The sequence below is a fragment of the Myxozyma melibiosi genome (assembly GCF_037950935.1).
Source record: "Myxozyma melibiosi strain Phaff 52-87 chromosome Unknown BZA70scaffold_14, whole genome shotgun sequence".
In the NCBI taxonomy this organism is placed as follows: domain Eukaryota; kingdom Fungi; phylum Ascomycota; class Lipomycetes; order Lipomycetales; family Lipomycetaceae; genus Myxozyma; species Myxozyma melibiosi.
The window spans coordinates 125,833-148,689 of NW_027042928.1; the positions used below are offsets into that span (position 1 = coordinate 125,833).

At 52.0% G+C, this 22,857-nt stretch overlaps 12 protein-coding genes across 12 annotated transcripts; 7 read left to right on the forward strand and 5 right to left on the reverse strand.

Annotated features, from left to right (window-relative positions):
• Window positions 1-103: 103 nt before the first annotated feature.
• BZA70DRAFT_87007 (putative mitochondrial distribution and morphology protein) lies at window positions 104-862 on the reverse strand. The gene is made up of 4 exons (XM_064915494.1): window positions 606-862; window positions 518-537; window positions 388-438; window positions 104-304 (listed from the first exon to the last, which is right to left on the reverse strand). The coding sequence occupies exons 1-4, from the start codon at window positions 694-696 to the stop codon at window positions 179-181; spliced, it is 288 nt and encodes a 95-aa protein (XP_064765956.1). The 5' UTR covers window positions 697-862; the 3' UTR covers window positions 104-178.
• On the forward strand, window positions 851-2,857 carry BZA70DRAFT_284323 (ribonuclease H-like domain-containing protein). Its single transcript, XM_064913586.1, has 2 exons — window positions 851-1,285; window positions 1,344-2,857. The coding sequence occupies exons 1-2, from the start codon at window positions 986-988 to the stop codon at window positions 2,847-2,849; spliced, it is 1,806 nt and encodes a 601-aa protein (XP_064765957.1). The 5' UTR covers window positions 851-985; the 3' UTR covers window positions 2,850-2,857.
• On the reverse strand, window positions 2,858-3,898 carry BZA70DRAFT_284324 (uncharacterized protein). Its single transcript, XM_064913587.1, has one exon. The coding sequence runs from the start codon at window positions 3,627-3,629 to the stop codon at window positions 2,997-2,999; it is 633 nt and encodes a 210-aa protein (XP_064765958.1). The 5' UTR covers window positions 3,630-3,898; the 3' UTR covers window positions 2,858-2,996.
• A 182-nt stretch (window positions 3,899-4,080) lies between these two features.
• BZA70DRAFT_284326 (major facilitator superfamily domain-containing protein) lies at window positions 4,081-6,528 on the forward strand. Its single transcript, XM_064913588.1, has 7 exons — window positions 4,081-4,590; window positions 4,641-5,063; window positions 5,125-5,604; window positions 5,666-5,818; window positions 5,889-5,980; window positions 6,034-6,106; window positions 6,172-6,528. The coding sequence occupies exons 1-7, from the start codon at window positions 4,274-4,276 to the stop codon at window positions 6,245-6,247; spliced, it is 1,614 nt and encodes a 537-aa protein (XP_064765959.1). The 5' UTR covers window positions 4,081-4,273; the 3' UTR covers window positions 6,248-6,528.
• A 237-nt stretch (window positions 6,529-6,765) lies between these two features.
• BZA70DRAFT_284332 (uncharacterized protein) lies at window positions 6,766-7,868 on the forward strand. The gene has a single exon (XM_064913589.1). The coding sequence runs from the start codon at window positions 6,859-6,861 to the stop codon at window positions 7,648-7,650; it is 792 nt and encodes a 263-aa protein (XP_064765960.1). The 5' UTR covers window positions 6,766-6,858; the 3' UTR covers window positions 7,651-7,868.
• On the reverse strand, window positions 7,770-9,300 carry BZA70DRAFT_87150 (mitochondrial carrier domain-containing protein). The gene is made up of 3 exons (XM_064915495.1): window positions 8,853-9,300; window positions 8,735-8,774; window positions 7,770-8,674 (listed from the first exon to the last, which is right to left on the reverse strand). The coding sequence occupies exons 1-3, from the start codon at window positions 8,898-8,900 to the stop codon at window positions 7,890-7,892; spliced, it is 873 nt and encodes a 290-aa protein (XP_064765961.1). The 5' UTR covers window positions 8,901-9,300; the 3' UTR covers window positions 7,770-7,889.
• Window positions 9,301-9,351: 51 nt separating this feature from the next.
• BZA70DRAFT_291737 (AMMECR1 domain-containing protein) lies at window positions 9,352-10,205 on the forward strand (the record flags this gene model as incomplete). Its single annotated transcript, XM_064914327.1, has 3 exons — window positions 9,352-9,671; window positions 9,761-9,823; window positions 9,899-10,205. The coding sequence occupies 3 exons, from the start codon at window positions 9,352-9,354 to the stop codon at window positions 10,203-10,205; spliced, it is 690 nt and encodes a 229-aa protein (XP_064765962.1).
• Window positions 10,206-11,432: 1,227 nt separating this feature from the next.
• BZA70DRAFT_291738 (N-acetylglucosaminyl transferase component family protein) lies at window positions 11,433-14,124 on the forward strand (the record flags this gene model as incomplete). The annotated part of the gene is made up of 2 exons (XM_064914328.1): window positions 11,433-12,834; window positions 12,890-14,124. The coding sequence occupies 2 exons, from the start codon at window positions 11,433-11,435 to the stop codon at window positions 14,122-14,124; spliced, it is 2,637 nt and encodes an 878-aa protein (XP_064765963.1).
• A 444-nt stretch (window positions 14,125-14,568) lies between these two features.
• BZA70DRAFT_87283 (transporter protein smf2) lies at window positions 14,569-17,070 on the forward strand. The gene is made up of 2 exons (XM_064915496.1): window positions 14,569-16,619; window positions 16,675-17,070. The coding sequence occupies exons 1-2, from the start codon at window positions 14,671-14,673 to the stop codon at window positions 16,718-16,720; spliced, it is 1,995 nt and encodes a 664-aa protein (XP_064765964.1). The 5' UTR covers window positions 14,569-14,670; the 3' UTR covers window positions 16,721-17,070.
• Window positions 17,071-17,283: 213 nt separating this feature from the next.
• Window positions 17,284-18,591, reverse strand: BZA70DRAFT_269543 (uncharacterized protein; the record flags this gene model as incomplete). The annotated part of the gene is made up of 2 exons (XM_064911219.1): window positions 17,284-18,438; window positions 18,511-18,591. 2 exons carry the CDS (start codon window positions 18,589-18,591, stop codon window positions 17,284-17,286), a joined length of 1,236 nt encoding a protein of 411 aa, XP_064765965.1.
• Window positions 18,592-18,794: 203 nt separating this feature from the next.
• On the forward strand, window positions 18,795-20,842 carry BZA70DRAFT_284346 (uncharacterized protein). Its single transcript, XM_064913590.1, has 3 exons — window positions 18,795-19,517; window positions 19,580-19,738; window positions 19,832-20,842. The coding sequence occupies exons 1-3, from the start codon at window positions 19,024-19,026 to the stop codon at window positions 20,787-20,789; spliced, it is 1,611 nt and encodes a 536-aa protein (XP_064765966.1). The 5' UTR covers window positions 18,795-19,023; the 3' UTR covers window positions 20,790-20,842.
• BZA70DRAFT_284347 (natural resistance-associated macrophage protein) lies at window positions 20,843-22,841 on the reverse strand. Its single transcript, XM_064913591.1, has 2 exons — window positions 21,030-22,841; window positions 20,843-20,966 (listed from the first exon to the last, which is right to left on the reverse strand). The coding sequence occupies exons 1-2, from the start codon at window positions 22,745-22,747 to the stop codon at window positions 20,921-20,923; spliced, it is 1,764 nt and encodes a 587-aa protein (XP_064765967.1). The 5' UTR covers window positions 22,748-22,841; the 3' UTR covers window positions 20,843-20,920.
• Between the last annotated feature and the right edge of the window lie 16 nt (window positions 22,842-22,857).

Here is a 22,857-nt window from a genome sequence, read left to right on the forward strand (position 1 = left end):
GGTTGAGTTGCATGAATGTTTATCTCTGCTGCTGTATTACTTTTGATTACATATATTACTAAATTGTTCAGAGTCATTAAATCATAATTTTTCCAAATCAGTTAAGAAGAGTTGTAGATTAGTTTGATATATTACAGTATAGATAGTATTTACAAAAGAAGAAAGATTTGAGAGGCAATCACTTCTTTTCAGGCTTGTTGAACTCCTCATTCAGTTCTTCCTGCGTCCGGCCACCGACTTCGAACGGGGCATCTTCGCGGGCCTTGTCGAGCATGTTTTTGATTCCCCGCGCGGTCAGAGCTGTCTGTGTTAATGAAAAGGCGGAGTCAGTAAAGATGAGACTTTGATTTGTTGGAATTCTGATTGTGGGGGAGGAGGGTGACGTACACCGAGGCAGGCTTTGTAGTCTTCGTAAAGTTCTTCGCATGGGTTGATAGCCTGGTTGCAGAAGAGTTAGTGTGCATGTCCGTGCCCTGGATCCGGGATACTTCAAGGAAGAAAATGAATTGTAACATACTCCTTTCCCCTTCAAGAACTCTGCAACAAACGAAGATATGTCAGAAGAGATCGAAAGAACAGTAGAGGACGATAATGACAATACTCACTTTCACTATACCACTCGTTAAAGCAGTTGTCGTACTTCGTCTTGACTTCGTTACACTCGGGGGCAAAGCTTGCAGACATCAGGTTTCCCATGTAATCAGAAGATCTGTAGATGATTTGTAGAAAGTGGTAGGTTGGCTGGTATATTTAATAGAGCAGAAAGTGGACGACGAACCGGTGCTGATCGGAAGAGGTTGGCGATGCGCGAATCTGCGTCGGAGGGCGGGTTTAAGGTTTAGACAATTGGGACTTTTTTTTCTCGGTTTGGTAGATTCGAGTTTTGAGCAGGCAAAACTAGCAACTAGTTATTGTTGCTGCTGCACTATTCCGTCTGTCTGGAGATAGTAGGAAGCAGAACGAGATAAGACTTAAAGAAAGGGAAATGACAGAATCACAGTCATTCGAGTTGCAGAACCAGGCGATCCTCACCGCCGTCCTGAAAACCACGCAGGCGGCATCGAAGCTTGCCGCGCAGGATCTGGGATACTACAAAACGCTGGGATCAGATGGACAGCCGGAGTTGAACAAGAAGCTGGATGGTTGCTCGAAAAGACTTGTGGGGATCGCGAACGCGTTGCTGGAAGCTTCTGGGGTGGGTGGGGTGAAGGTTGAGGGGGTTAAGGAGTTGACGACGCGGTGGAAGGAGATTGGGGATGTAAATGATACATTGTTTGAGAAGACGGTATGTGTTTGTGTAGTTCAAAAATGCTTCTCACAGGCTATATCTAACTGTTTCTTAGGACACATATCTGGATTCGCTCACAAACGACCGAAGAAAACCTCTTCCGATCCCAGCAACTCAGCACCAACAACCACTGACAAACAAGCGGAAGCGTGGAATGCTCGACCCGTCAGTTCTGAACGCCGACATTGAAAAACCACAATTGAAGTTCAAAAACATTCCCGACAACTTCTCGACCGCGCCGTTCAAACCCCTGCTGACGTCGAAACCCAACGCGAAGGTCTCGCTCGAGGAGTCGCTGCAGCTTACGTATCCCAGCGATGGCGCGATGCCGGAGTACAAGAACCCGTACTTGCCTGAGATTACGAGCGCAAAATTCCCGAAGCGGCTGCTGAAGATCACAAAGGCGATCGAGCCGATGCCGCTTGAGACTACAGAACCGATCTGGGTGGATGACATGAAGGGCTTGAAGGAGATGTTGAGGGAGCTCCAGCACGAAGACGCGATCGCGGTAGATCTTGAGCATCACGACGCGCGATCATATATCGGAATCGTCTGTCTTATGCAGATCAGCACGCGGTCAAACGATTTCCTGATCGATACCCTGAAGCTTCGATCTGAGTTGCAGATCCTGAACAAGGTGTTTACAGATCCCAAGATCGTCAAGGTCTTCCACGGCTCGTCGATGGATGTGATCTGGCTGCAACGTGACCTGGGACTCTACCTAGTCTGCCTGTTCGACACATACTACGCCGCCCGCGCTCTGCAACTCCAGGGCAAATCGCTGGCGTTCCTGCTGGACATGTTTTGCGGGTTCACCGCCTCGAAGGAGTACCAGCTCGCCGACTGGCGCATCCGTCCGCTGACGAAGGAGATGGCCGCGTACGCGCGCTGCGACACGCATTTCCTGCTAAACATATTCGACAAGCTGCGCAACAAGCTCGTGGCCGAAAACAAGCTCGAGGTTGTGCTGGCGAACTCGCGCGAGGAATGCACGCGCACGTACAAGACGCGCGTGTACGACGACGAGAACGGGACCGGCATGGGCGGATGGCTTGCGCTGCGGGAGAAGTTCAATATTCTTAGACCGGAGGATCAGCCGCTGCTGCGGGCACTTACGAAGTGGCGCGATACGGTGGCGCGCGAGCAGGATGATGGGGTTAATTATGTGTTGTCGAATCGGTCGATTTTCAATATTATCCGATCGAGACCTGTTGATCCGGCGGGGGTGTATCGCGCGGTGGGCAAGAGCGTGAATGAGACTATTCAGAGACGGGTGGATGAAATCATTCAGATTGTGAAGGATACCGATCCTGCGAATGAGAAGAACCAGACTGAAGCAGCAGCAGAAGCAGCGCAGACAAAAGAAAAGGAAACAGAGAAAGAGGAGAAGAAGGAAGTTGGAAAGTCTGGCGCGAGTGAGATTCAGGCGGAAGACGAGACCGAGCACGCAGAGTATGAGGCGCGGAGGCTTGCGCTTGCAAAGCAGTTGTTTGAGAACAGGGATCTGGGGACTCACGTTAAGCAGAGCCAGAGTTCGCAGTTGTGGGGAAGCGTGTTTTAGAGGAGATGTACGTTAACTTTGTGATTAGCTGTGTGATTATATGTAACCAGATCTGAAATATCTCAGGAAATAGCAGAAATAGTAGGTAAAATGTAAACGTCCCAACGCCATTAGCAAACCCAGAACAGCAATAATTTACAGAAACCGCTACGGTACTCTTACGAACCGCCGGATTAGATCGAGAAGCAAGATAGATCTGTCGCTGTCGTCGGCGACAGAAAGTGTAAAGTCAGGCGCGAGCAGCTCTTCTCGCTCGATAAGATATACTTTGCGACCTGTCGCTTCAAAAGAGGCGAGGTCTGGGGTCTCGTCGGGAGGAGGCTGGGGGTTGCTGCGCTTGGCAGGCAGGAGGATGAAATTTATAAGCAGGCATAGGGAGTCAAAGAGGGCCTTGGCGGAGGCGAGATGCGCGTCTTTTGAGGCGAGGTGAGCGCCGATGAGGTTGACAAAGACAATGTCACGGGCAGAGAAGATGGGATCGGCGGCGAGAGCGGCGCGGAGGGAAGGGATGGAAGGGATGGAGAGGCAGGGTGGGCGGCGCAGACGGGCGAGGGCGCGCGGAGATAGACCTCGGAAGGAGAACGGCTGAGGCAGAGTTGGGGAGTCATTGTCGTTGTCGTCGTCGGCTGTGCGGAGGCCGACGAGGACGAAGAGAGGGCAGTCTTCTGGGTTTGATGGAGACCCTGGAAGAGAAGATGCAGGGATGAGGCGAGCCAGCGACGCGAGCAGCGACTCCCGCTCAAAGTCGGAAGCTGTTGAGCGGACGGTGACGAGATGCATTAATAATTATTCATAATCGCAATGCTCATTGCCGGCCGCGAAGGGCGGGATCAGAGCGTGAAGAAGGAAGAAACTGGAGTCGGGAAAGTGTTCGAGGTGGTTCGGGCCTGGCCAGGGCTTTGGCAGACAAGAACGCCGCTGCCGGTGCGTTGAGAGACAGGAACCCTAACTGGTATCCGAAGCGCGAACAATGGCCGACCGCAGCAGAGCAGACTGAGCGGAGAGGAAGAAATGGTTGAGTCGAGTAGTTATTCTGCTTATATACAGACTATTCACATCTTGTAGATATATATTCTTATAGCAACAACTACAATACCCACTGCTCAATCACCGGCACCTCGTCGGAAGCTCGGAGAACAGTTCCACCGGAAGCCAGCCACGCTAAACCCCTTTCGGCATCCCGAGTGCATTGTGGCCTCGCGACCTTCGCCTCTCGGCGGCCTTTTGTTCGGGGGACGTCGGCAATAAATTTATCCTGAAGAACTTTTGAAAGGCAGCGAAGGGCCAGGCCGCTGCTCTGCCCGGAGTTGTATTAAACCGCAGCACGCGGCTGCTCGTAGGAGATGGTCTCTCAAAAGGAAGGCACGATCCGGCAGGCTTTTTTTCTCTCTCTTGGCTGATACGTAAGAAGATATACGTAAAGAATGGAAAAGACAGCAAGTCACACACACAGTGCAGACGCCAGTCCGCAAGGCCACGAGTATGTAGATAGTCCGTCTGCGGCGGACTCGAGCCGGTCCTCGTGGGACTTGGAGAAGCATATGAACTCCGACGCGGCAAAGCTCGACGCGTGGAGCCCTGAGCAGGCCGGCGAGGGTGACGGAGAGTCGAGCGATGGCGAGAGTACGGAGAAGTTCGAGGTCGGCTGGGACGGTGCTGATGATCCGCAAAATCCATATAACTGGGGTGCTGCTCGGAGATGGTTTATAACTATCGGAACATGTCTATGTGCAACCAACATGTACGTCAATTTTCTTCAGATCTCTGAGCTCCAACTAACGTCCTCTCTAGTGCCTGGTCGAGCTCAGTATTCACAGCTACGTACGACGGTATGGAGGCAGAATTCGGCAACGCGCGTGAGATCTCGATCTTGACGCTCACGCTCTACGTATTCGGCATGGCCACCGGCCCTATGGTCTACAGTCCTCTGTCGGAGTTCTACGGCCGCCGCAACATCTACATCATCTCCTTCACCTTCTTTGTCTGCATGGACCTCATCGTCGCGTTCGGCAAGAACATTGGTGCGATTCTCGCGGGCAGATTCTTGAGTGGTCTCGCCGGGAGCGCATTTATTGCGCTCGCGGGCGGCACGGTCAGTGATTTGTTTCCAAAGAAGAGCTTGGGGTTGCCGATGTCGTTTTACACCATGGCGCCGTTGATGGGACCGAGTCTGGGTCCTATTACTGGAAATTTCATTTCCGCAAACGCGTACTGGTATGTACTTTTTCTGTTCTGATGATTCTCATTGTTGCTCGTGCTAACCCAACTATAACAGGCGATGGGTTCCGCGAGTCATGCTCTGCTTCACTGGTGGATGCTTGATCTTCATCATTCTGTTTGTTCCCGAGACATTCGGCCCAGTCCTTCTCCGACGAAAAGCGCAAAAGCTGAGAAAGCAGATCGGCGACGAGCGATATAAAGCGCCGATCGAGCACCTGAGCAAGTCCGTGACCAAGACCGTCCTGCTGAGCTTGAAGCGACCGTTCCAGATCATGCTCGGCGACTCGATGGTGTTCTTCCTTTGTCTGTACACCTCGATCGGTCTGGGAATCAACTATCTTTTCTTTGACGCGTTCCCGCTCGTGTTTGAGAATAACAAGGGTATCAAGTCTGAGTTTATCGGACTGACGTTCTTGGGCGTCTTGGTCGGTGTTATCATCGGAGTGATTGCGCAGCAGTATTGGACAAAGCTGTACGACCAACTGACTGCCAAGAACGGGGGTGTCCCGAAGCCGGAGTTCAGACTTCCTCAGCTGTATGTTGGTTTTATTCGAGATGTGCTAGTTGCAAGCTGATACTAATGTTGTTGGATGTAGGATTGTCAGTTCGTTTGCTGTACCGATCGGTCTGTTTGGCTTCGCATTCACTACTTATAAATCAGTGCACTGGATCGTTCCCATCATCCTCAGTTCGTTCTTTGGATTTGGTCTGCATTCTTTGCTTGCCGCTGTGTTTACCTACTTGGTCGAGTAAGTTGGCTGTAGATGTGATAAAGGAAGTGAGAAGAGCGTGGATCTAACAGAATTTTTAAATGTGCAGAGGATATCGTTTATACGCGGCTTCAGTTCTTGCGGGAAATAACTTCATGAGAGGATCATTCGCAGCTGGATTCCCGCTGTTTGGAAACCAAAGTAAGTCGTGATGGTGCTGCTATAATCAGATCTGTACTGACATTGCTTCATAGTGTTTGAACGTCTGGGGTATCAGTGGGCAGCAGCGCTCCTTGGGTTTATCACCTTGGCATGCATTCCATTCCCGTAAGTCATAATCATTGAGTGTTGAGAAGATGTTAAAAAATACTGCGATACTAACGAAATTGTAGGATCCTGTTTTACAAGCACGGCGAGATTCTGAGAGCAAAGAGCAAGTACGGATATCTTGGAGGCGATTCTCCGTAGAGTTCTGATTTGATTTGATGTTGTTTTTGATATTCAAGACTGTTTTTGCATTCACGCGCTTTATGACTGGTTTCTTTGATGATTTGCATATGGATATTGTTTTTGATAGTTTAATGGATGGTGTCATAGAGAAGACCCTTATGCAGTAACAGCAGTAACAACAGTAACAACAGTAACAACAGTAGTAACAGCCCTGATAAACAACAGTCAGTAACATACAATCAAACACTCAATCAATGGTTGACTCAACAATATGACAAATGACCAATCCACAGTCATCTGTTGTTAGTAATGCGGCGAATGGCAGCCCAGCTATTTGAGGTAATCTTATCTGATGCGCACACAACTCGCACCGCTTTATGCCGCAACTGCGCAAAATCACGTGCATCCGCAGCTTGCTTACATTACCTCGACTCCCATTGGCCGAGACCCCAAACCCTCTGCCCTATTAGTCCAGCGGCCAGGCTTCCTTTAATATGCGCGGCCTCTCCGCTTCCTCCGCCTTCTCGTCTGCTTCCCAACAGCAACACTCAGACTCTTCTGTTTTCCTTTCTTCTTTGATATTCAATTGATATCAGCGCATTCATCGCATTACTCCCTACATCCACACAATGTCTCTTCTTCAAACATCCTCCCTGCGGCAGCTGGCCCTTCCGCTCGGCCGAACTGCTTTCCGACGCTACCTCCAAACCCAGCCCGCCGTCACCGCCCATCCATTTGATCCCGCGCTCTCAAAGGGATCCAACAAGGCCGACGCGCAGACCGTCCCCGTCTGGAGACGGCACACGCTTAACTCGCAGCTGCCGGACTCGGAGTTCCTCAACTCGATCTTTGATTCCGAGGTCGCGCCATCAAAAGACGTTCTCGCAAAGGCTCTCGACTCGGCAAAGAAGCAGCCTCAGCGAGTACAATCTGAGCAGACAGATGCGAGGGCGCCTGCAAAGGCCGCTGCGTCGCCTACTCCTGCTCCTGCCACCGCTACCCCTGCCACTGCAACTGCCACTGCAACCTCCACTGCCACCTCATCCGCCAAGCCTGCGGCACCCGCGCCAAAGACCTACCGCAAGTTCAAGCCCAGAAAGGCCGCCATGACGATGACCCCGAACGCCGTTCAGCACATCAAGGCTCTGCTAGATCAGCCCGAGCCCAAGCTTCTCCGAGTAGGCGTCCGCAACCGCGGATGCTCGGGTCTGCAGTACCATCTCGAGTACGTTGACAAGCCGAGCAAGTTTGACGAGGAGGTCGTCCAGGACGGCGTCAAGGTTCTGATCGATTCAAAGGCGCTCTTCAGCATCATTGGATCAGAGATGGACTGGGTCGACGACAAGTTGAGCAACAGATTCGTGTTCCACAATCCCAACATCAAGGGAGAGTGCGGATGTGGCGAGTCTTTCATGGTCTAAACCAGCGCATCTTTTTCATTCCTTTTTTTATCCTTTTTGGTTGTTTGCAGTCATTGGTGTATCTCATTGCATGCTTTTTGGGTAGGACTTTCGGTTGTCGTTAGACAGTCATGAAACGGCGTTTTGGGAATTGTATTTTTATTATTGCAGTTATGCATTGGTCATTGCATTTGATTCTCAGATTAATTAAATTGCTACAATACATTATATATCATGATCTATAAACTCGATATAAAACCTCAGCCAAGTAATCTCATTGTCAACTCAACACTCATAAACGTTCCCGCGCTGCACGGGGTTGCTCTCAGAAGAGTAGGCACCAGGCCTCTCCAGAAGCCCGCGAGGCCGCCAGCAGCATACGTCTTTCTCGCGGCATCAAGCGCGCCTTTGAAAACCCTGTCCTTCCCGAATCCGTCGGACTGGACTTTACTCTTAATCACATCGAGCGGATAAGAGCCCAGCCAGAGGACCTCGCCCGCGAGCGCACCGCAGCCCGCGACCTGCCAGGCCGGGATATCGTCGCGCTTGACGCCGCGGGACTGGAGTTTCTGCATGAGGTACTCGAACGTGAGGAACCAGAGACCATAAGCCTGAGCTTCGCGAAGGAGAGTGACGTATTGGCCGCGGAAGATACCGCGGAGGCCCTCGGCGGCGTAGATTTTGCGGACGGCGTCGGTGGGACCGGAGTAGAGCTTGTTATCGTGGCGCTGGGTCTGGAGAAGAATACGGAGCTGTTCGACGGGGCCGGCCACGGGACTGTTTGCGATACCGGCGACCGCGCCGGCGAGGTAAAATTGCGGGAGCGAGAGCTGGGATGAGGAAGAGGAGGCGAGGATCGCGCGGCGGGCTTCGTGGAAGGCGTAGAATTGGACAGAGACGCAGACGCCGACGCCAAAGAGGGGCGAGGCGGTGCCTTTGTAGAATGCGAGCGGGCCCTCGGCCGCGAGGGTTTTGCGGAAGGCTTCGAGCGGGGAGGAGAACTGGCCGGTTTGGAGACGGACTTTGACGAGATCGAAGGGTTGGCCTGCGGACGTTAGCATTTTCTGCAGGAGGTGTGCTGGGGTATGGCTCGGGGAAGACTCACCAATCAAAACCTGGACTGCGCCGCCGACGAATCCGGCGGTCTGTGGAGGAAGAGAAAAGTGTCAGTATCGAGACCCGCTTCACGATGTATCTGATAAGAACAAACAGGGCAAACCAACCGTGTCCTTCACCTTTCTCGACAACGAAGCGTCAGTCGAGTCAGCCATTGTCTCTGCTTTGTTCTTATTCCTCTTTCCTTTATCCTCTTGTAACAGCTCTCTGGCTTTGTCTATCGCGAGGTCGAGGCGTGCACGAGGACAGTTCTTCGAGCAGACAGAAATTTGGAGGTGGATGAAATGACGCCATTGGATGACTAAACTTTAAATACGGGCTTATTTTGACTGGCGGAAGAGTGGATTTGGTTTGATTGTTTGGTGAGTCGTTACTGCTGTTTAAAAGGACTATTTTACACGCATATTTACATTTGCAGTTGCTTAACAGGTTGATGAACAGCAGAACAGTTGCTGTATCGACGCTGGTGGGTTGATAATCACCACAACCCCCTCACCTCAATGTCAGCGTCGGCATATCCCGCATCAGATCACCATCTACTTGCCAGCAGCTTCCTCACTCAGAGCTGATTGTCCGAGCAGATAAAGAAGAGCAGCAAGACCGACGATGGCGACGACAGCTCACTGCGCGTACTGCTTTGAAGTGCTCCTGGCGAGCTTCGAAGGCGGCTCTGCTCTGCCGCTGTCTGCCTTCAGCAAGGCGATCGAAGCCGAATCGTCTTCGTCGTCGCTCGAATCATCCGCGTCCCCGACCTCCAGCTCTGGCACATACCGCACTGCCGCGTCCGCGACCGACGGGCAGATGTATCCGATGTTTGTGACTTGGAACACTGTCACCAGTCGAGGCGGTGTGCGGCTACGCGGGTGTATTGGCACGTTTGAAGCGCAGCCTTTGGAGAAAGGGCTTGCGAGTTATGCAAAGATTGCGTATGCTGCCATTGCTGTTTTTAATTACTTATGGCTGTAATTTGTCTGATTGTCTGTGTGGGTTTGCTGACTGCGGATTGTCTGTATAGAGCCTTTGAGGATACGCGGTTCAACCCGATCTCGGCAAAAGAGCTGCCGACTTTGGAATGCGGGTATTCTCCTCTGATGATCTGCATTGATCTGCTTTTCTTTCCTGTCGCTGACGATGGTTTATTTCATAAATCTAGTGTCTCTTTGCTTACGGACTTTGAGGACGCAGCAGATCCCCTCGACTGGACCTTCGGCACCCACGGCCTGCGCATCTCCTTCGTCATCAACGGGCGCAGATACTCAGCGACCTACCTCCCCGACGTACCTCCCGAGCACTTTGATTCGAAAGAAGAAACGCTCGGCAGTCTCGTTTTGAAATCCGGCTACTCGGGCGCGAAGAAATGGGACCAGTTGGGGATCAAGCTGGTGAGATATCAGAGCTCAAAGGCGAAGCTTGGGTATCCGGAGTTCGCGGCGCTGAAGAAGCGGTTGGGGGTTGTGTGAGGCGGGTAGCTGCTAGTGCGCGTGGTTGGGTGTTGTATATCTTTTATAGATATAGAGATCAGTGGTGATTGGTATTGGCGTTTTTTAAACTTGTGGGTTTTATTTCGTTATATATGGTATGCGTATTCATTTCACGTCATACGTTTAAACATATGGTCTGGGCATACGGTGGTGAATTTTAGGTAATCGAATATGGAGTATGAGTATCTGTTTCAACTTATTGATTGAATTGCTTTGAGTATGGTAATACTCATGTGGTAGTTTTGATCGAGGGTGGTATCTTAGCCCGGCGCGCACCCTCCCCCGTAAACCACCACATAACCCACTACCTTCTATAAACAAAAACACACAATAACATTAAATCGACCCGCACAGCATTGTCTATGCATCTGAGTGAAATAAGTTGCCAATCAAAGGTATTTCCGGAACCAAACTTAAGGTTTAGACGTTTCCTGTAATTTCGTTTTGACTTCGTCCCAAATCCTGGTTTACAGTCAACAAACAGCAGCAGCGCTCTGTCTTTTCAGCAACAACCTGCGCCAATCTACACAGCAATTGATCGTCTGGGTGTGCTGAGAAAGGATATAACTGCGGCCTGAGTTAACTGACATTTATTCGTGCGATAAATCATGAAGTTATAGTCTCGACGCTATCAATTGACGACTACTATCGCAACTCCTCAGCTTGAATTCAACTACACCGCAGCAGCGTCTCCAGCTTCTCAGTCTCATCTTGCACAAGAAAAAGAGCAAGTATATTGATGCGAATCATCCTCTACGTCATTGCATCGCTCGCACTGTTCATCACTGGCTTTGTCTCGCATAAGTTCCGGGTGTTTCCTCTCACGGTCTCGGTCTCGGTATATATCTATCAACAAGGAATTCTGGTACGCTCACAACTAGTTCCAGCAATACTATTGGTTATTTCTTGTGTTTATGTCTTGCTAATCTGGTGTGGTGTAGTTTCGATTGGCAAAAGCGTTTGGTGCGTTGACGATATTATTCCTGGTGCTCTTTGTGCCGGTTGGCATAATTGCCTTTCGTGAATCCGAAAGGGTACCTCTTCCTTTCAGTGTCTTCCTCTCTCTAATTCGCATGATTTTCTGATTTTTTTTATTATTGTTTAGAATTACTCGGAAGGTATCCGACGAACTTCTGCTCGTGACCAACTTCGTCGGCGAGGCAGTTTTTAATACAGCATTTAATTATTCGGCAACACAGACGAGATATGACTGTATCTGCGAGTCTAAACGGCGATTCGTCGTCCACAAAGTCGACCCTGACAATCTCGACATCTACCAAACATCAACAACCACATACACCAAGACCAGAATCATCAAAGCCCAAGAAAAACGGCAACAGAGACCTGCATCTCTTCCTGCCGCCATCGCAAGCAATGATCCGGCACGGCGGCACGACAATCTCTGGTGCTCGCTCGGTCCCTGTTTCGTCATCAAACTCACCGACTGAGGAAACCGCGCCGAATTACCATCCTCATGGGCGGAATATCTCGATTCTCGATGCGACTGGGAGTTCGCGACGGGAAGGAACGAGGGCGGCGAGTACAGGGCATAGAGTGGCCTCTGGGTCGCAACGACCAGTACCAGGGACGAGTGAGAAAGCTTCACGGAAAGACCATCGGAAAGTGCCGATCGAGAATATCTACAGAGTGGGAAACAGGCGAGAGTGCATCATATACGACTATGACGCCATCTTTTCGTATCGCGAAAACGTGAAAGCCGCGACGCGCGCGCACAAGGACAAGCCTTGTTTGACTCGGGTGTTTTGGCCAACGGACTGTCGCTGCGAGAAGGGTGTGCTTGTTGGGTTCCAAAACTCAATGTCGGATTTCGTTGTGATTGCAATGTACTCTGAGATTGATGTTTCCACTATGCGACGAATTTTTAGCTCGAGCGAAACTGTGCTTGGAGGGGATCGCAAGGAGGAAAAAATGTTTGGGTATCTGTTTGATACGTCAAAGTTGGGTATCGTTGGTACTTTGAACCTTCCTGTTGAAGAAGGCGACGATCTCCCTCTGCGGGTTACGATGAGGCCAGGCAGCAAGCCGCGGTTTTCTCACTCGACCGCCGGCGGTGTCTCAACCGGGTTTCAGGTTGTATTCTACGAACGGCCTTTGTCGCGCCGACTACAGTATTTCTCATTTATCCCCATCACGCTCGAGCTTGCGGATCGGAGCTCGGCGAACAGTGCAGAGGACGAGGATGACAAGGTGTTGAAGAAGAGGCAGGATCTGATTTCCCGGATTCAGAAACACACAAAGTTCGGGTTCCCGCAGACCGATGAGGAGAATAATAGTATCCAGGTTTGGATCAACGAAATCAACTTTGCGCAAGAGCTGGATGCTCTACTGCGTGACGCAGTCGCACAGGTGCTTGAGAAGGACGAAGCGTGCGAGAACACGTGGGAGTCGCTGAAGAAGTATGGGCACGCTGCGGGACTCAAAGTCGCGCAGGGCCTTTCGTTTTTGTGGACTGCGACGCTGATGATGCTCATGTGGGTGCTGATTGCGGGGATTATGGTGTACCGCGTGTGTTCGGAGGCGGTGTTGTTGGTGATTGAGTGGTGTCCTAAGGGGACGCTTCCGGCGTTGAAGGATGTGTCTGCTACGAGTGAGATTTCTCTTTTGTTGTATGATATAAGACATGAGCTAACGGTGGGTTTTAGTACAACAACTCGATCTGAGATTGCAGCAGGCATGTTACTGGCCGATTCAGTACATTACACTTCGAAACCAAAAGCGGAATCTTATGATTCGGACTACGTTCCAACCCGAGTACATTCGTTTCTACAACAGTCTGTGGCTGGTAGCGAACGACATCATCATCGGAGCAGCAGTTGGCGCGTACATGATTGACAACCGCGACAAGATCGTATCGTTTGTGGATTACTGTATCGACGAGTTCCTGACCACCGGCCTGCGCCAGACGATCGAGTGGCTGATGGACTGGCCCGGTGGTCTGAAGCTCAACAACGAGCTCGTTGCGTTCTTTGGCGAGCTGTTTTTGTGGGTCATTGAGTTCTGGAGTAGTACGCTCAGACTGCTGCGGCCGTGTCTTCCCGACTTGATTTATTTCTTTGGTTTGTCGGGCTTTGTAGGGGCTACGTTTCCGATCGCGCTGATTGCGGACTTGATCTCGTTTCTGACGATTCAGATTTATTCGTGCTATCTTGCGTCGGCGCGGATATATAACTGGCAACTGACGTCGCTGGAGTCGCTCTTCCATTTATTTCGCGGCAAGAGACGGAATGTGCTCCGAAACCGAATTGACTCGGTAGACTACGATCTCGACCAACTCCTTCTCGGCACGCTGCTATTCACCTTGTTGACGTTCCTGCTGCCGACCGTGCTTGTCTTTTATCTGACCTTTGCGGGGTCGCGGCTGGGTATCATCATCGTGAATGCGATCCTGGAGAGTTCGCTCGCGCTGCTGAATCATTTCCCGCTGTTTGCAATCATGCTGAGATTGAAGGACTCGAAACGGCTTCCGGGAGGAATTGAGTTTGATTTGTCGGTTGGCGCGGGGGATGCAGGTGATGTGGAGGAGGAGGAGGAGGAGGAGGAGGAGAAAAGCGCGGATGGAGATGAAGAAAGTACGGCTGCGCAGGTGGTCTATGTGAATCTGAAGCCGGTCGCGTTGCCGATTGTTTCGATGTTTCAGCAATACTTCCTGCTCAGCAAGCGAATCCAGCGGCACTACTTATCCCTTCGCGTGGTGTCGTTGTTGCTGACGGGCCAGTTTGTGCCGATCCAGAGAAGCAGGCTGTACAGTCTGCAGTACTCGATGCTGCCGGAGCAGCGGTTCGGAATCAAGGAGCTGTGGAGCAAGTTGCGGGAGTTTAGTAGGGTTGTCGGCAGTGAGTTTTGGGAGAAGTTGGGAGCGGTGACGGGGGCGAGTTAGTCACGTTTAAGGTACAGTGGTAGAGATGAGACGAATGAATTGGCGAGTACGTGGCAGGTGCTGAGGTGTATGATAACTAGGTGTTGTGCTTTCTTGTATCTATTTCTTCTCTCTTCTAGTAGTATTGAAGATGCTCATTCCAGGCACAGACGACGGTACGCGTCATTAACGCAGCCGGGCCAGGAGATCCACGAGGACGGAGCTTTGGCTTTGGCTTTGGCTCTGGGTCGGTCGGTCGGCTGCCTGTAAACAATTCCTCCGCAGCCCTTCTTCAGCGGTGTCTATCCTCCTGCCTTGTTTCAATTGCTTGTTCTTGTCTGATACTCTCATAAACCCCGCCATTGCCTCTTCCCAGCTCTTCTGAGGCCGCTCGACCGTTCCGCTGGGCTTCGGAAGCCGAACCTGCGCTGCTCCGGGTGCTTCAAACTTTATCCGTTTTAGTGTTCGAAACAACCCGCGCAACTCTTCGTCAACGCCCTTCTTTCTCTCTATTCCTTCTTCCAACTCTACTCCCCCGCTCGTCTTCCGCGTCTCCACAACAACGCCATGAACTGTCCGACGCGCGACCCCGAGCCAAAGGCAGACGAGCGCTATAACCAGAACCCGAGCGCGCTCGACGCCGATTTCTCCACAAACGCTTCCTCAAACACGTTCGCTAACCGCGCGACTCGAATTAACGCAGACTTGGATCTACTCTCTGGCGATTCAGATAATCTCTCGTCCGCCCAGCCGCCTGGGATATCGACTTCCTTTGCCGGCGGCGGTGGTGGTGGGGGAGGAGGAGGTGGAGGAGGAGGTGGTGGTGGTGTAGGCGCGCAGGCCAGCTCCGGTGGCCGCGCCAGACGCGGCAGCGCGGCCGCTGCGTCGAGAAAAAACTGGACGTCGAGCTCGGCGGCGGTGGCCGCGCGCAAGTCGGTCGATACGATTGCGTCCGTGGACGAGTACGAGTTGGACTCGCTCGAGCCGTTCAATGGTGGCAGATTACACGACCGGCGGCCGGCGGACAGCCTTGATGCCGACGACGAGGATCGGTTTGTTGACCTAGATGCGCTTGCGCCGCCGCCGCTGTATCATCGACGAAACAAGTTCCGCGCGTTCACGTTCCGTGCGAAGGAGATTTTCAAGAAGTACCTGAGGTTTGTCGGGCCCGGGTTCATGATCGCGGTCGCGTACATCGACCCCGGAAACTACGCGACCGACGTGGCCGCGGGCGCGATCTTCCGGTTCCAGCTGCTATTCGTCGTGCTCGTGTCGAACGTGTTTTCGATCTTTTTGCAAGCGCTCTGCGCCAAGCTCGGCTCCGTCACCGGCCTCGATCTCGCGCAAAACTGCCGCGCGCATTTCCCGCGCTGGCTCTGCATCCTGCTCTACACCCTCGCCGAGGCAGCCATCATCGCGACCGATCTCGCAGAGGTCATCGGCACCGCTATCTCGCTCAACATTCTGTTCCACATCCCGCTTGTCTTTGGCGTCGCGATCACGATCGTGGATGTGCTCATCGTGCTGGTTGCGTATAAGCCGAATGGGTCGCTGAAGGCCGTGCGGTGGTTCGAGTACGCTGTCGCGCTGCTTGTCTTCGCGGTCGTCATTTGCTTTGGTATCGAGCTCAGCAAGATCCAGAACACGAGCGTCGGCGAGATCATGGCGGGTTTTTTGCCTTCGAGAACTGTTGTCGTCGACCGCGGACTATACTACTCTTGCGGTATCATGGGCGCCACAGTCATGCCCCACTCTCTCTATCTCGGCTCTGGACTCGTGCAGCCGCGCCTGCGCGAGTTCGACGAGAAGGAAGGAAACTTCACATCCAACCCCGCTGACTCGCTAGAAGACATCAAGTACCGACCCTCACTAGCCGCGATCCAATACACTCTGCGCTACTCGATTATTGAGCTGGCGGTCTCGTTGGTAACTTTTGCCCTGTTTGTCAACTGCGCGATTCTCATTGTCTCCGGCGCCGCGCTGGCTGGATCACCCGGCGCCGTCGACTCTGACCTGTTTTCAATCTACGATATGCTCAGCAGCAGCCTTTCCCCCGCCGCCGGCACGATCTTTGCTCTCGCGCTCCTGTTCTCGGGTCAATCTGCTGGTATCGTATGTACGCTCGCCGGACAGATGGTTTCCGAGGGTTTCCTGCACTGGACAATGACTCCCTGGCTGCGTCGACTCATCACCCGCTCGCTCGCCATCGTTCCCTGCGTCGCCGTCGCGGGCACAATCGGCCGCGAGGGCCTCGGCGACGTGCTCAATCTCTCGCAAGTCGTGCTCTCGCTCATGCTGCCCTTTGTCTCTGCTCCCCTCGTCTACTTCACGTGCCGGAAACAGTACATGCGTGTGCCGGTCGTGGTCGCGTCCGCGGCAGGAGGATTGCAGGATGAGGAGGACGACGATAGCTTTGAGTTGGAGCGCAGCGGGGTCGAGTATGTTGATATGTCGAATGGGAAGTGGGCTACGATCGGTAGCGTTGCTATCTGGCTCTTCATCAGCTTTTTAAATATGTGAGTGGCACTTTTATTCTCTTCGATTTGTGATCGGTTGCTAATGCGTGTGTAGTTACCTCATCATCCTTCTCATGACTGGAAACGCCAACCCAGATTAAACCAATATTTTATCTCTTCACTTTTTTTATTTGCATGTGTGTCTATGGAATCAGCCTTCACCATCTTTCCTCCCTTTATTTAGCATCGAGCAGCGTGATTGCCTAAAAAGATGAAAAGCGATAGCCCACGAAACTATCTTTTTGCCCTGCTCTTTATCGAGAATAAGACATGTGCTAAGGTCACTTCAAACATCTGACTTTTGATTTCTCCTTTCTCTTCCTCTGTTTATTTGTGTTTTTTTTTCGGAGTTTGTATATAACCAAGTAGTCTCTTTGGACTCACGATCTTGTTTCCTCACATGTCATCCCTTGTTTGCTCTTTTTTGGTTTTTTAGTCATGTTCGTTTCCCGTTCTGTGTTGTCATGGGATATAAGTAGTAGACCTACAAATATATATAAACATCGTACATAGAATCACCATTCAGTAGACTGCGACGAAGTCGCGTCGCCGCGGGACAGGTTGTCTCAGAGGACATAGTGAGGGATGAGCGAGCAGTAAGGTTGGAAGTGGAGGTGGAGGTGGAAGTGTTGGATTGTGATATAGACATTGTTCTAATAGAGATTCACCTCCGCCTCTTCCGCTTAGGGCGCTTCGAGTCATCCTTTCTCCAACAGTCCTTTTCTGCATGAGTTGAAGGCCTAGCAAAGTTATGCCTTATGCAGTACCTGCAAGCTTTCCGAGTCGTTGGTTCGGGTCTACTATTGCTGCTGCCAGCGGTAGTGGTTCTCTGTGCACGGGAAGGCTGTTGAGTAGGCTGCTCGCGCGCCTTGCGTTTGAGAGATGTCGGTTCTTCTTCTTCCTCCTCCTCCTCATCCTCCTCCTCCTCCTCCTCTTCCTCTTCCACCTCCCCCTCCTCCTCTTCTTCTTCATCTTCAGGCGTTCCAGATCTGGAAAGATCAGGGCAGGGAATCACGTAACTACGGGCTCCGTCGGGGTTGTTGATCAGAGAGTTGTCGAATTGACGGCCGGTGCCTAAGTACTTTGGCTTCGTTAGATTAGCACAGACATCCTTCAGAGCATCGACGTCAGTCCCTCTCGACACCTCCTCGAGCTTATTGTATAAATCCTGACTCGTGCAACGGATGCGGGCGTGTAAAACAATGTCAAACTCGTAGCCTTTGCGGATCGGCGCATAGTCTGCGAGTCTTTCCAGCCGAATAACCCAGTCATACGGAGATTCGCCCTCGGCCTGAAAGGCATTAGTTGCAAGAAGAGACATGTCGTAGTCGCCACGGTCAGGACAATTCAGGGCCAAAAACCGGTAGATGTCAAGGAGGGTTGTGGACGGGTGCTTTCTCCAGGGGCTATAGCGGAAGAGCCAAAACTGGGCGTCACCAGAGAGACGCCATCGCAACGCCTCCTTGAGATCAGAGTTCTTATATTGAACAGATAGGTTATCCGCCATATCCAGAAACTCACGGAAAAACGTATACAATCGTAAACGAGGCGGTTTTCCGTCCTTGGGGAGTTTTCCAGAGTACCGAATATGTTCGGGGATGAGGTGCTCGTGTCCGGCTTGGAAGGCAATGGTGTTGACAACCAGGTCGTCTCTGAGAGGATTCAGCTTTTCATAAGCGCGGATGATTCCGCGCGGCACCCTTTCAAGCGGGATCATAAGTGGTACTTCAACGTCTGTCTGGGCAAGGTTACGGAAGTGATCTGCTTGATCTTTGAAGTAATCATCTAGGGTAGACTGTGCAGGATCAGCTGAGGTGATCTGCGAATAAGTTAGCTACATAAGTGACGGGATTGTCTGATTGACGGGACCAAACATCGGAGGAAGACTTACCGCCTCTGGAGCGGGAGCGGAAACCGGATCAGAGATAGAAGTCGCGTCGTCGCGTGCTGTCGTGTCGCTGTTGGAAGACATAGCGAGGGATGATGAATAACAGGAGTGGGGTGGAAGCGCAAGTGATAAGGACGATAGTGATGAAGGATGGCTATCAGGAAGACAGGTTGTTACAAGCTACTCTACAGGCTGCCTTAGAAAAGAACGGACAACCAGCAGAGTAACGTAAACAAAGACAGTTCACCTGTTTGCTGGAATAACGTGAACAGATGCGGTCTGCTCGATAACAACGACGAGGGTTTAGAGAACGCGGGGCAGCCTCATCAGCTCTCGTCTTGCACGTGAAAACAGGTAATATTATTAGTAATCTATTAAGTAATCAAATTAGTTTTGAAGTTCTTAGCCGAGGAGGAAAAGCTGGAGCGATTGCCGATTTGATAAGTGACAGATTTGGAAGGAGTTCACTGCGAGCGAGCTGGGTCAGTTGCTTCAACAAGAGAAGATACGTCTTTGATGGCTGGAATATTTGGATTTCTGTTTGGAAAAAAGAAACGCGAGGCGATAGAAGACTATGAAAGCGAGGATGGCAGTCTGGACGAATACGAGGGTGAGCAGCGGCGCAACAGCAAGAGACAGCGGCGGACGGAGCCGTTGGTCCTGCGGTTGATTCTCAAGTACGCTAGTTCTTCTGCTGAGGAAGAACAAGAGGGAGAAGAACCAGACAGCGAATGCCGGGTGATTTTCTCGCTGAACGAGGAGGATTTGGAGTATAGGGCTAGTATTCGTGAGTTTGCGCAGAACGTGGGGCAGGAGTTTGCTGGTGTTTTTGGGCGGTTGCGAGAGGAGCGAGAGGGGCATCATCATCATCATCATCATGGAGACGAGGAGGAGGAGCAGGATGAGGAGATGGGTGCGTGGAGGAGGTATCGGTGCTCGGATGAGTTTGGGTTTTTGTATACGCCCGAGAGTGTGGTGAATGATGTCTTTCGGGATGGACAGGTCGTGATGTAAGTCTCAATCTCCAGTTTCTTGATATCACGACGGTGATGCTGACCACGGTGTGATCTAGAGTCGAGCAGTTGAGCGGTGAAGATCAATCACCAGGATCATTCGCAACTTCCCTTGTTAGCACTGAACCCGTGCCGCAAATCGCAGATGCGCAGAGTACACCCGAATCAGACGATGACGCGCCTGTCCTCTCGGAGCAGCAGCTAGCCGCGATGGCAAAGTACGCAGTCCCTTTTTTTCTTTCTTTCCATTTCATCCTTGCTCTTCTCAAGGAACAAGAGAAGGAGACCGGCTAACGTGGGTTTCAATGCAGGATCGACGCGATGTTTGACACTTATGAGGGTGAAAAGGAGAACTTGCCCATTCAAAAGAAAGGGAAACCGTTCGAAGGCACGCAGGCGACAAAGGCGCGGAATTTGCGGCGTAAGCGGGCAAAGCAACTTCGTAAGCAGAAGCAGGAGCAGCAGCAGCGAGAAGAAGAAGAGGACGGGCAAAAGCCTACGGATGAAGAAACTGAGCTGCTGGAACGGAAACGAAAAGAGCTGTTATCGCGACTTGATGCGATGCAGGTTATTGGGAGTGAAGGAGAAGGTTCGGACGGATCGGAGGATGAAACTGACGGTATGGGGGATGCTAGGCAAAGTGCGAACAGTACCCAGGAAAGCGAAAGTGACAGTCAAGAGGGATCTTCGTCATCGTCAGTTTCGTCATCGCCGCCACTGCCACGGACAGAAGAAGAGTTTTTGCGGCTTGATGTGTCGCAGGCTTTCGGGAGCGATGACGGCGATGCCCGCGAATTGTTTGCAAGTCTAGGATGGGAGAATGTAGCTGATGATGCTGAGATGAGTGGGAGTTATATCGGGGAAGGCGCGAGTGAAGATGAAGAAGAATCCTGGTCATCGTCATCGTCATCGTCATCGTCTTCAGAATCAGAGTCAGAGTCAGAGTCAGAGTCAGAGTCTTCTGACGACGGAGAAGAGGCTCCTCAAGAAGCTGATGAATCTAGAAATTCCCCCGCCTCATCATCGTCATCGTCATCATCCTCGAGCGCCAGCCCAACACTCCAACCACACATGACCGTCCTCGCCGAATCAATCGAAGTCAAAGGCCCCACCGCGCACGAGCTCGATATCCCACCCTTCCCGTTCGAGCAGGTCAACTCTGAGAACTGGAAGCCAAAGTATCCCGTCCTCAAGCAGAACGGCGACGGCGAGGAGGCAGAGAAGGAGTGGGTTACTAGGCGTCCTGCGAGGAAGAGGAAGAGACGGTGAGTGAGAAGATTTATGTGTGATGTATTTTAGGTGTATACAAAATGAAAGCAAATATGCCAATAAAACATGCAAGAACTCCGGCCAGGAACCAGATTCAACGCCATAAAACAAAGTAGCAGATACAAGACTGTCTATGTGACAGAGGCTTCTCCGGTTCCGAGCATGACTATTAAGTAACTAAGAGATATCAAAGTAGTTAGTATGTCATAGATGAAAAGGCAGTGAAGAAGTAAGACGTACATATTAAGACCCGTGATGAACAGCCAGATCGCGACCGCCAACACAGAAAAAATGATCCCGTTCGACATATCAACAGTAACCTGCGCTAGATCTTCACCATTCGTCGTCGTCTGCGTCTGCGTCTGCGTCTCTGGAAGATTCGAACTGCTACCGTTCAAGTCGACGATCTCGATCGACTCCTGCAGACTATCAGCCACAGGCATGACCGGCACCTGCATAAACTGTTTCCGGCAGGTAAAGTAAATCAGCGGCGCGGTGACGAACGGGAGCAGGATCGAGAGCATCACCTGCGACAGATTGAGAACTTCGCCCAGACCATCGCGACCCACGGCCGCGGCGACGACGATACATGGCACGATCGCGATGCCGCGCGTGATCAGCCTGCGCAGCCAGGGTCGGAGGGTCCATCTTAGAAACCCTTCGGAGACCATTTGGCCCGCGAGGGTGCATACCATTCCGGCAGATTGACCGGAGAATAGGAGGGCGAGGGCAAAGACGGTGCCCGCAGCTTTGTTGAGGTTCGTGGTTAGCATGTCGTAGATTGAGAAAAGATCGGCGTCGGAGGCGCCGGGGGTGTCTGATAATGTCGCGCCGGCGAGGATCAAGATCGACGAGTTGACAAAGAGAGCGAATGTGAAGAGCGCGACCGCTTGCTCGACAAGCGAGTATTTCAGCGCATGCTTCATGGCGGCTAACGAAGGGCGGTATTTCGGCAGATCGTTTATATCATCTGGGATTTCGGCGTAGTTCCCGTTGCCGTTCGTGGCGTCGTAGTCCCGCAGTCGGGGTTGGATCAGACCTGAGCCTAGGTAGAGACTATGGGGCATGACGGTTGCGCCGAGAATACCGCAGGCGGCGTATAGTCCTTCGCTCGACACGACCGTCTTCGAGGGCAGGTATCCTTTGAAAACTTCGCCGACTGAGGCATCGATGTGGCTCAGCTCAACACAGAAACAGATGACGACGGCCAACACCAGCAGCGCGACAGCCTGTTCAAACCATCGTAATCCCTTGAGCGATCCGTTAGGCTTGTACGCCATCAGCACAATCAGAACGTCGGTGATTGTGATTGCGACGCCGGCGACGAGGGGGATGTGGAACAGGATATTGAGAGCGATCGCGGTACCGATTACCTCTGCGATGTCGGTCGCGATGATGGCTGCTTCGGCAAGTAGGTATAAGATGACGCAGAGCCAGCGCGGAAGATGTGCGCGGCAGTTCTGCGCAAGGTCGAGGCCTGTGACGCAGCCTAGTTTGGTACAAAGAGATTGGAGGAAGATGGCAAACACGTTCGCGAGCAGGACCACGAATAGGAGCTTGAAGCGGAATTGCGCACCGGCAGAGACGTCGGTGGAGTAGTTTCCGGGATCGATGTAGGCGACGGCGACCATGAAGCCGGGACCGATGAAGCGCATGTACGTCTTGAGCACGTCCTTGATCTTGAGGAGATACCCCATGAACCTTGACGGCGGTTGCTGGGGATCAGTAGGAGCGGTTCCATTCGACGAGGACTGGCTTGTAAAGAAAGGCAAGTTCGCAGGAGCAAACGAGCGCAGCTTCGACGGCTTGGGCGTTGTCTTTGTGTCCAAGACGTCCATCTCATACTCCACAGGCAAGGACCATATCCTCGAGCTTTGGGATTGTGAGGCAACCGAGACCGACGACGACATCGATCCCGGACGGCCGAGATCGCCGCTGGCGCCGGCTTTTCGCGGCATCTGCGGCAGAAAGCAGACAGGTCTCTTGTTGTCTGGACAACAGCTGTAGCAGCAGACCAAGCGAGATCTTTGGAGACTACAGATAGAATACGAGCAGAACGAGCAAAATA

Bases quoted from the DNA above. Each gene is read 5' to 3' on its own strand.
- BZA70DRAFT_87283 (XM_064915496.1), top strand. From the start codon at position 14,671: ATGAACTGTCCGACGCGCGACCCCGAGCCAAAGGCAGACGAGCGCTAT. The intron at 16,620-16,674 runs GTGAGTGGCACT...ATGCGTGTGTAG, and splicing joins TTCATCAGCTTTTTAAATAT to TTACCTCATCATCCTTCTCA.
- BZA70DRAFT_284346 (XM_064913590.1), top strand. From the start codon at position 19,024: ATGGCTGGAATATTTGGATTTCTGTTTGGAAAAAAGAAACGCGAGGCG. The intron at 19,518-19,579 runs GTAAGTCTCAAT...GGTGTGATCTAG, and splicing joins CGGGATGGACAGGTCGTGAT to AGTCGAGCAGTTGAGCGGTG. The intron at 19,739-19,831 runs GTACGCAGTCCC...GTTTCAATGCAG, and splicing joins CAGCTAGCCGCGATGGCAAA to GATCGACGCGATGTTTGACA.
- BZA70DRAFT_284324 (XM_064913587.1), bottom strand. From the start codon at position 3,629: ATGCATCTCGTCACCGTCCGCTCAACAGCTTCCGACTTTGAGCGGGAG.
- BZA70DRAFT_284332 (XM_064913589.1), top strand. From the start codon at position 6,859: ATGTCTCTTCTTCAAACATCCTCCCTGCGGCAGCTGGCCCTTCCGCTC.
- BZA70DRAFT_87150 (XM_064915495.1), bottom strand. From the start codon at position 8,900: ATGGCTGACTCGACTGACGCTTCGTTGTCGAGAAAGGTGAAGGACACG. The intron at 8,775-8,852 runs GTTGGTTTGCCC...CTTCCTCCACAG, and splicing joins CGAGAAAGGTGAAGGACACG to ACCGCCGGATTCGTCGGCGG. The intron at 8,675-8,734 runs GTGAGTCTTCCC...TAACGTCCGCAG, and splicing joins CGCAGTCCAGGTTTTGATTG to GCCAACCCTTCGATCTCGTC.
- BZA70DRAFT_284326 (XM_064913588.1), top strand. From the start codon at position 4,274: ATGGAAAAGACAGCAAGTCACACACACAGTGCAGACGCCAGTCCGCAA. The intron at 5,605-5,665 runs GTATGTTGGTTT...TGTTGGATGTAG, and splicing joins GAGTTCAGACTTCCTCAGCT to GATTGTCAGTTCGTTTGCTG. The intron at 5,981-6,033 runs GTAAGTCGTGAT...ATTGCTTCATAG, and splicing joins CCCGCTGTTTGGAAACCAAA to TGTTTGAACGTCTGGGGTAT.
- BZA70DRAFT_284347 (XM_064913591.1), bottom strand. From the start codon at position 22,747: ATGCCGCGAAAAGCCGGCGCCAGCGGCGATCTCGGCCGTCCGGGATCG. The intron at 20,967-21,029 runs GTACGTCTTACT...GATATCTCTTAG, and splicing joins TTCATCACGGGTCTTAATAT to TTACTTAATAGTCATGCTCG.
- BZA70DRAFT_284323 (XM_064913586.1), top strand. From the start codon at position 986: ATGACAGAATCACAGTCATTCGAGTTGCAGAACCAGGCGATCCTCACC. The intron at 1,286-1,343 runs GTATGTGTTTGT...ACTGTTTCTTAG, and splicing joins ATACATTGTTTGAGAAGACG to GACACATATCTGGATTCGCT.
- BZA70DRAFT_87007 (XM_064915494.1), bottom strand. From the start codon at position 696: ATGGGAAACCTGATGTCTGCAAGCTTTGCCCCCGAGTGTAACGAAGTC. The intron at 439-517 runs GTATGTTACAAT...TTCTGCAACCAG, and splicing joins AGTTCTTGAAGGGGAAAGGA to GCTATCAACCCATGCGAAGA. The intron at 305-387 runs GTACGTCACCCT...TCATTAACACAG, and splicing joins ACTACAAAGCCTGCCTCGGT to ACAGCTCTGACCGCGCGGGG.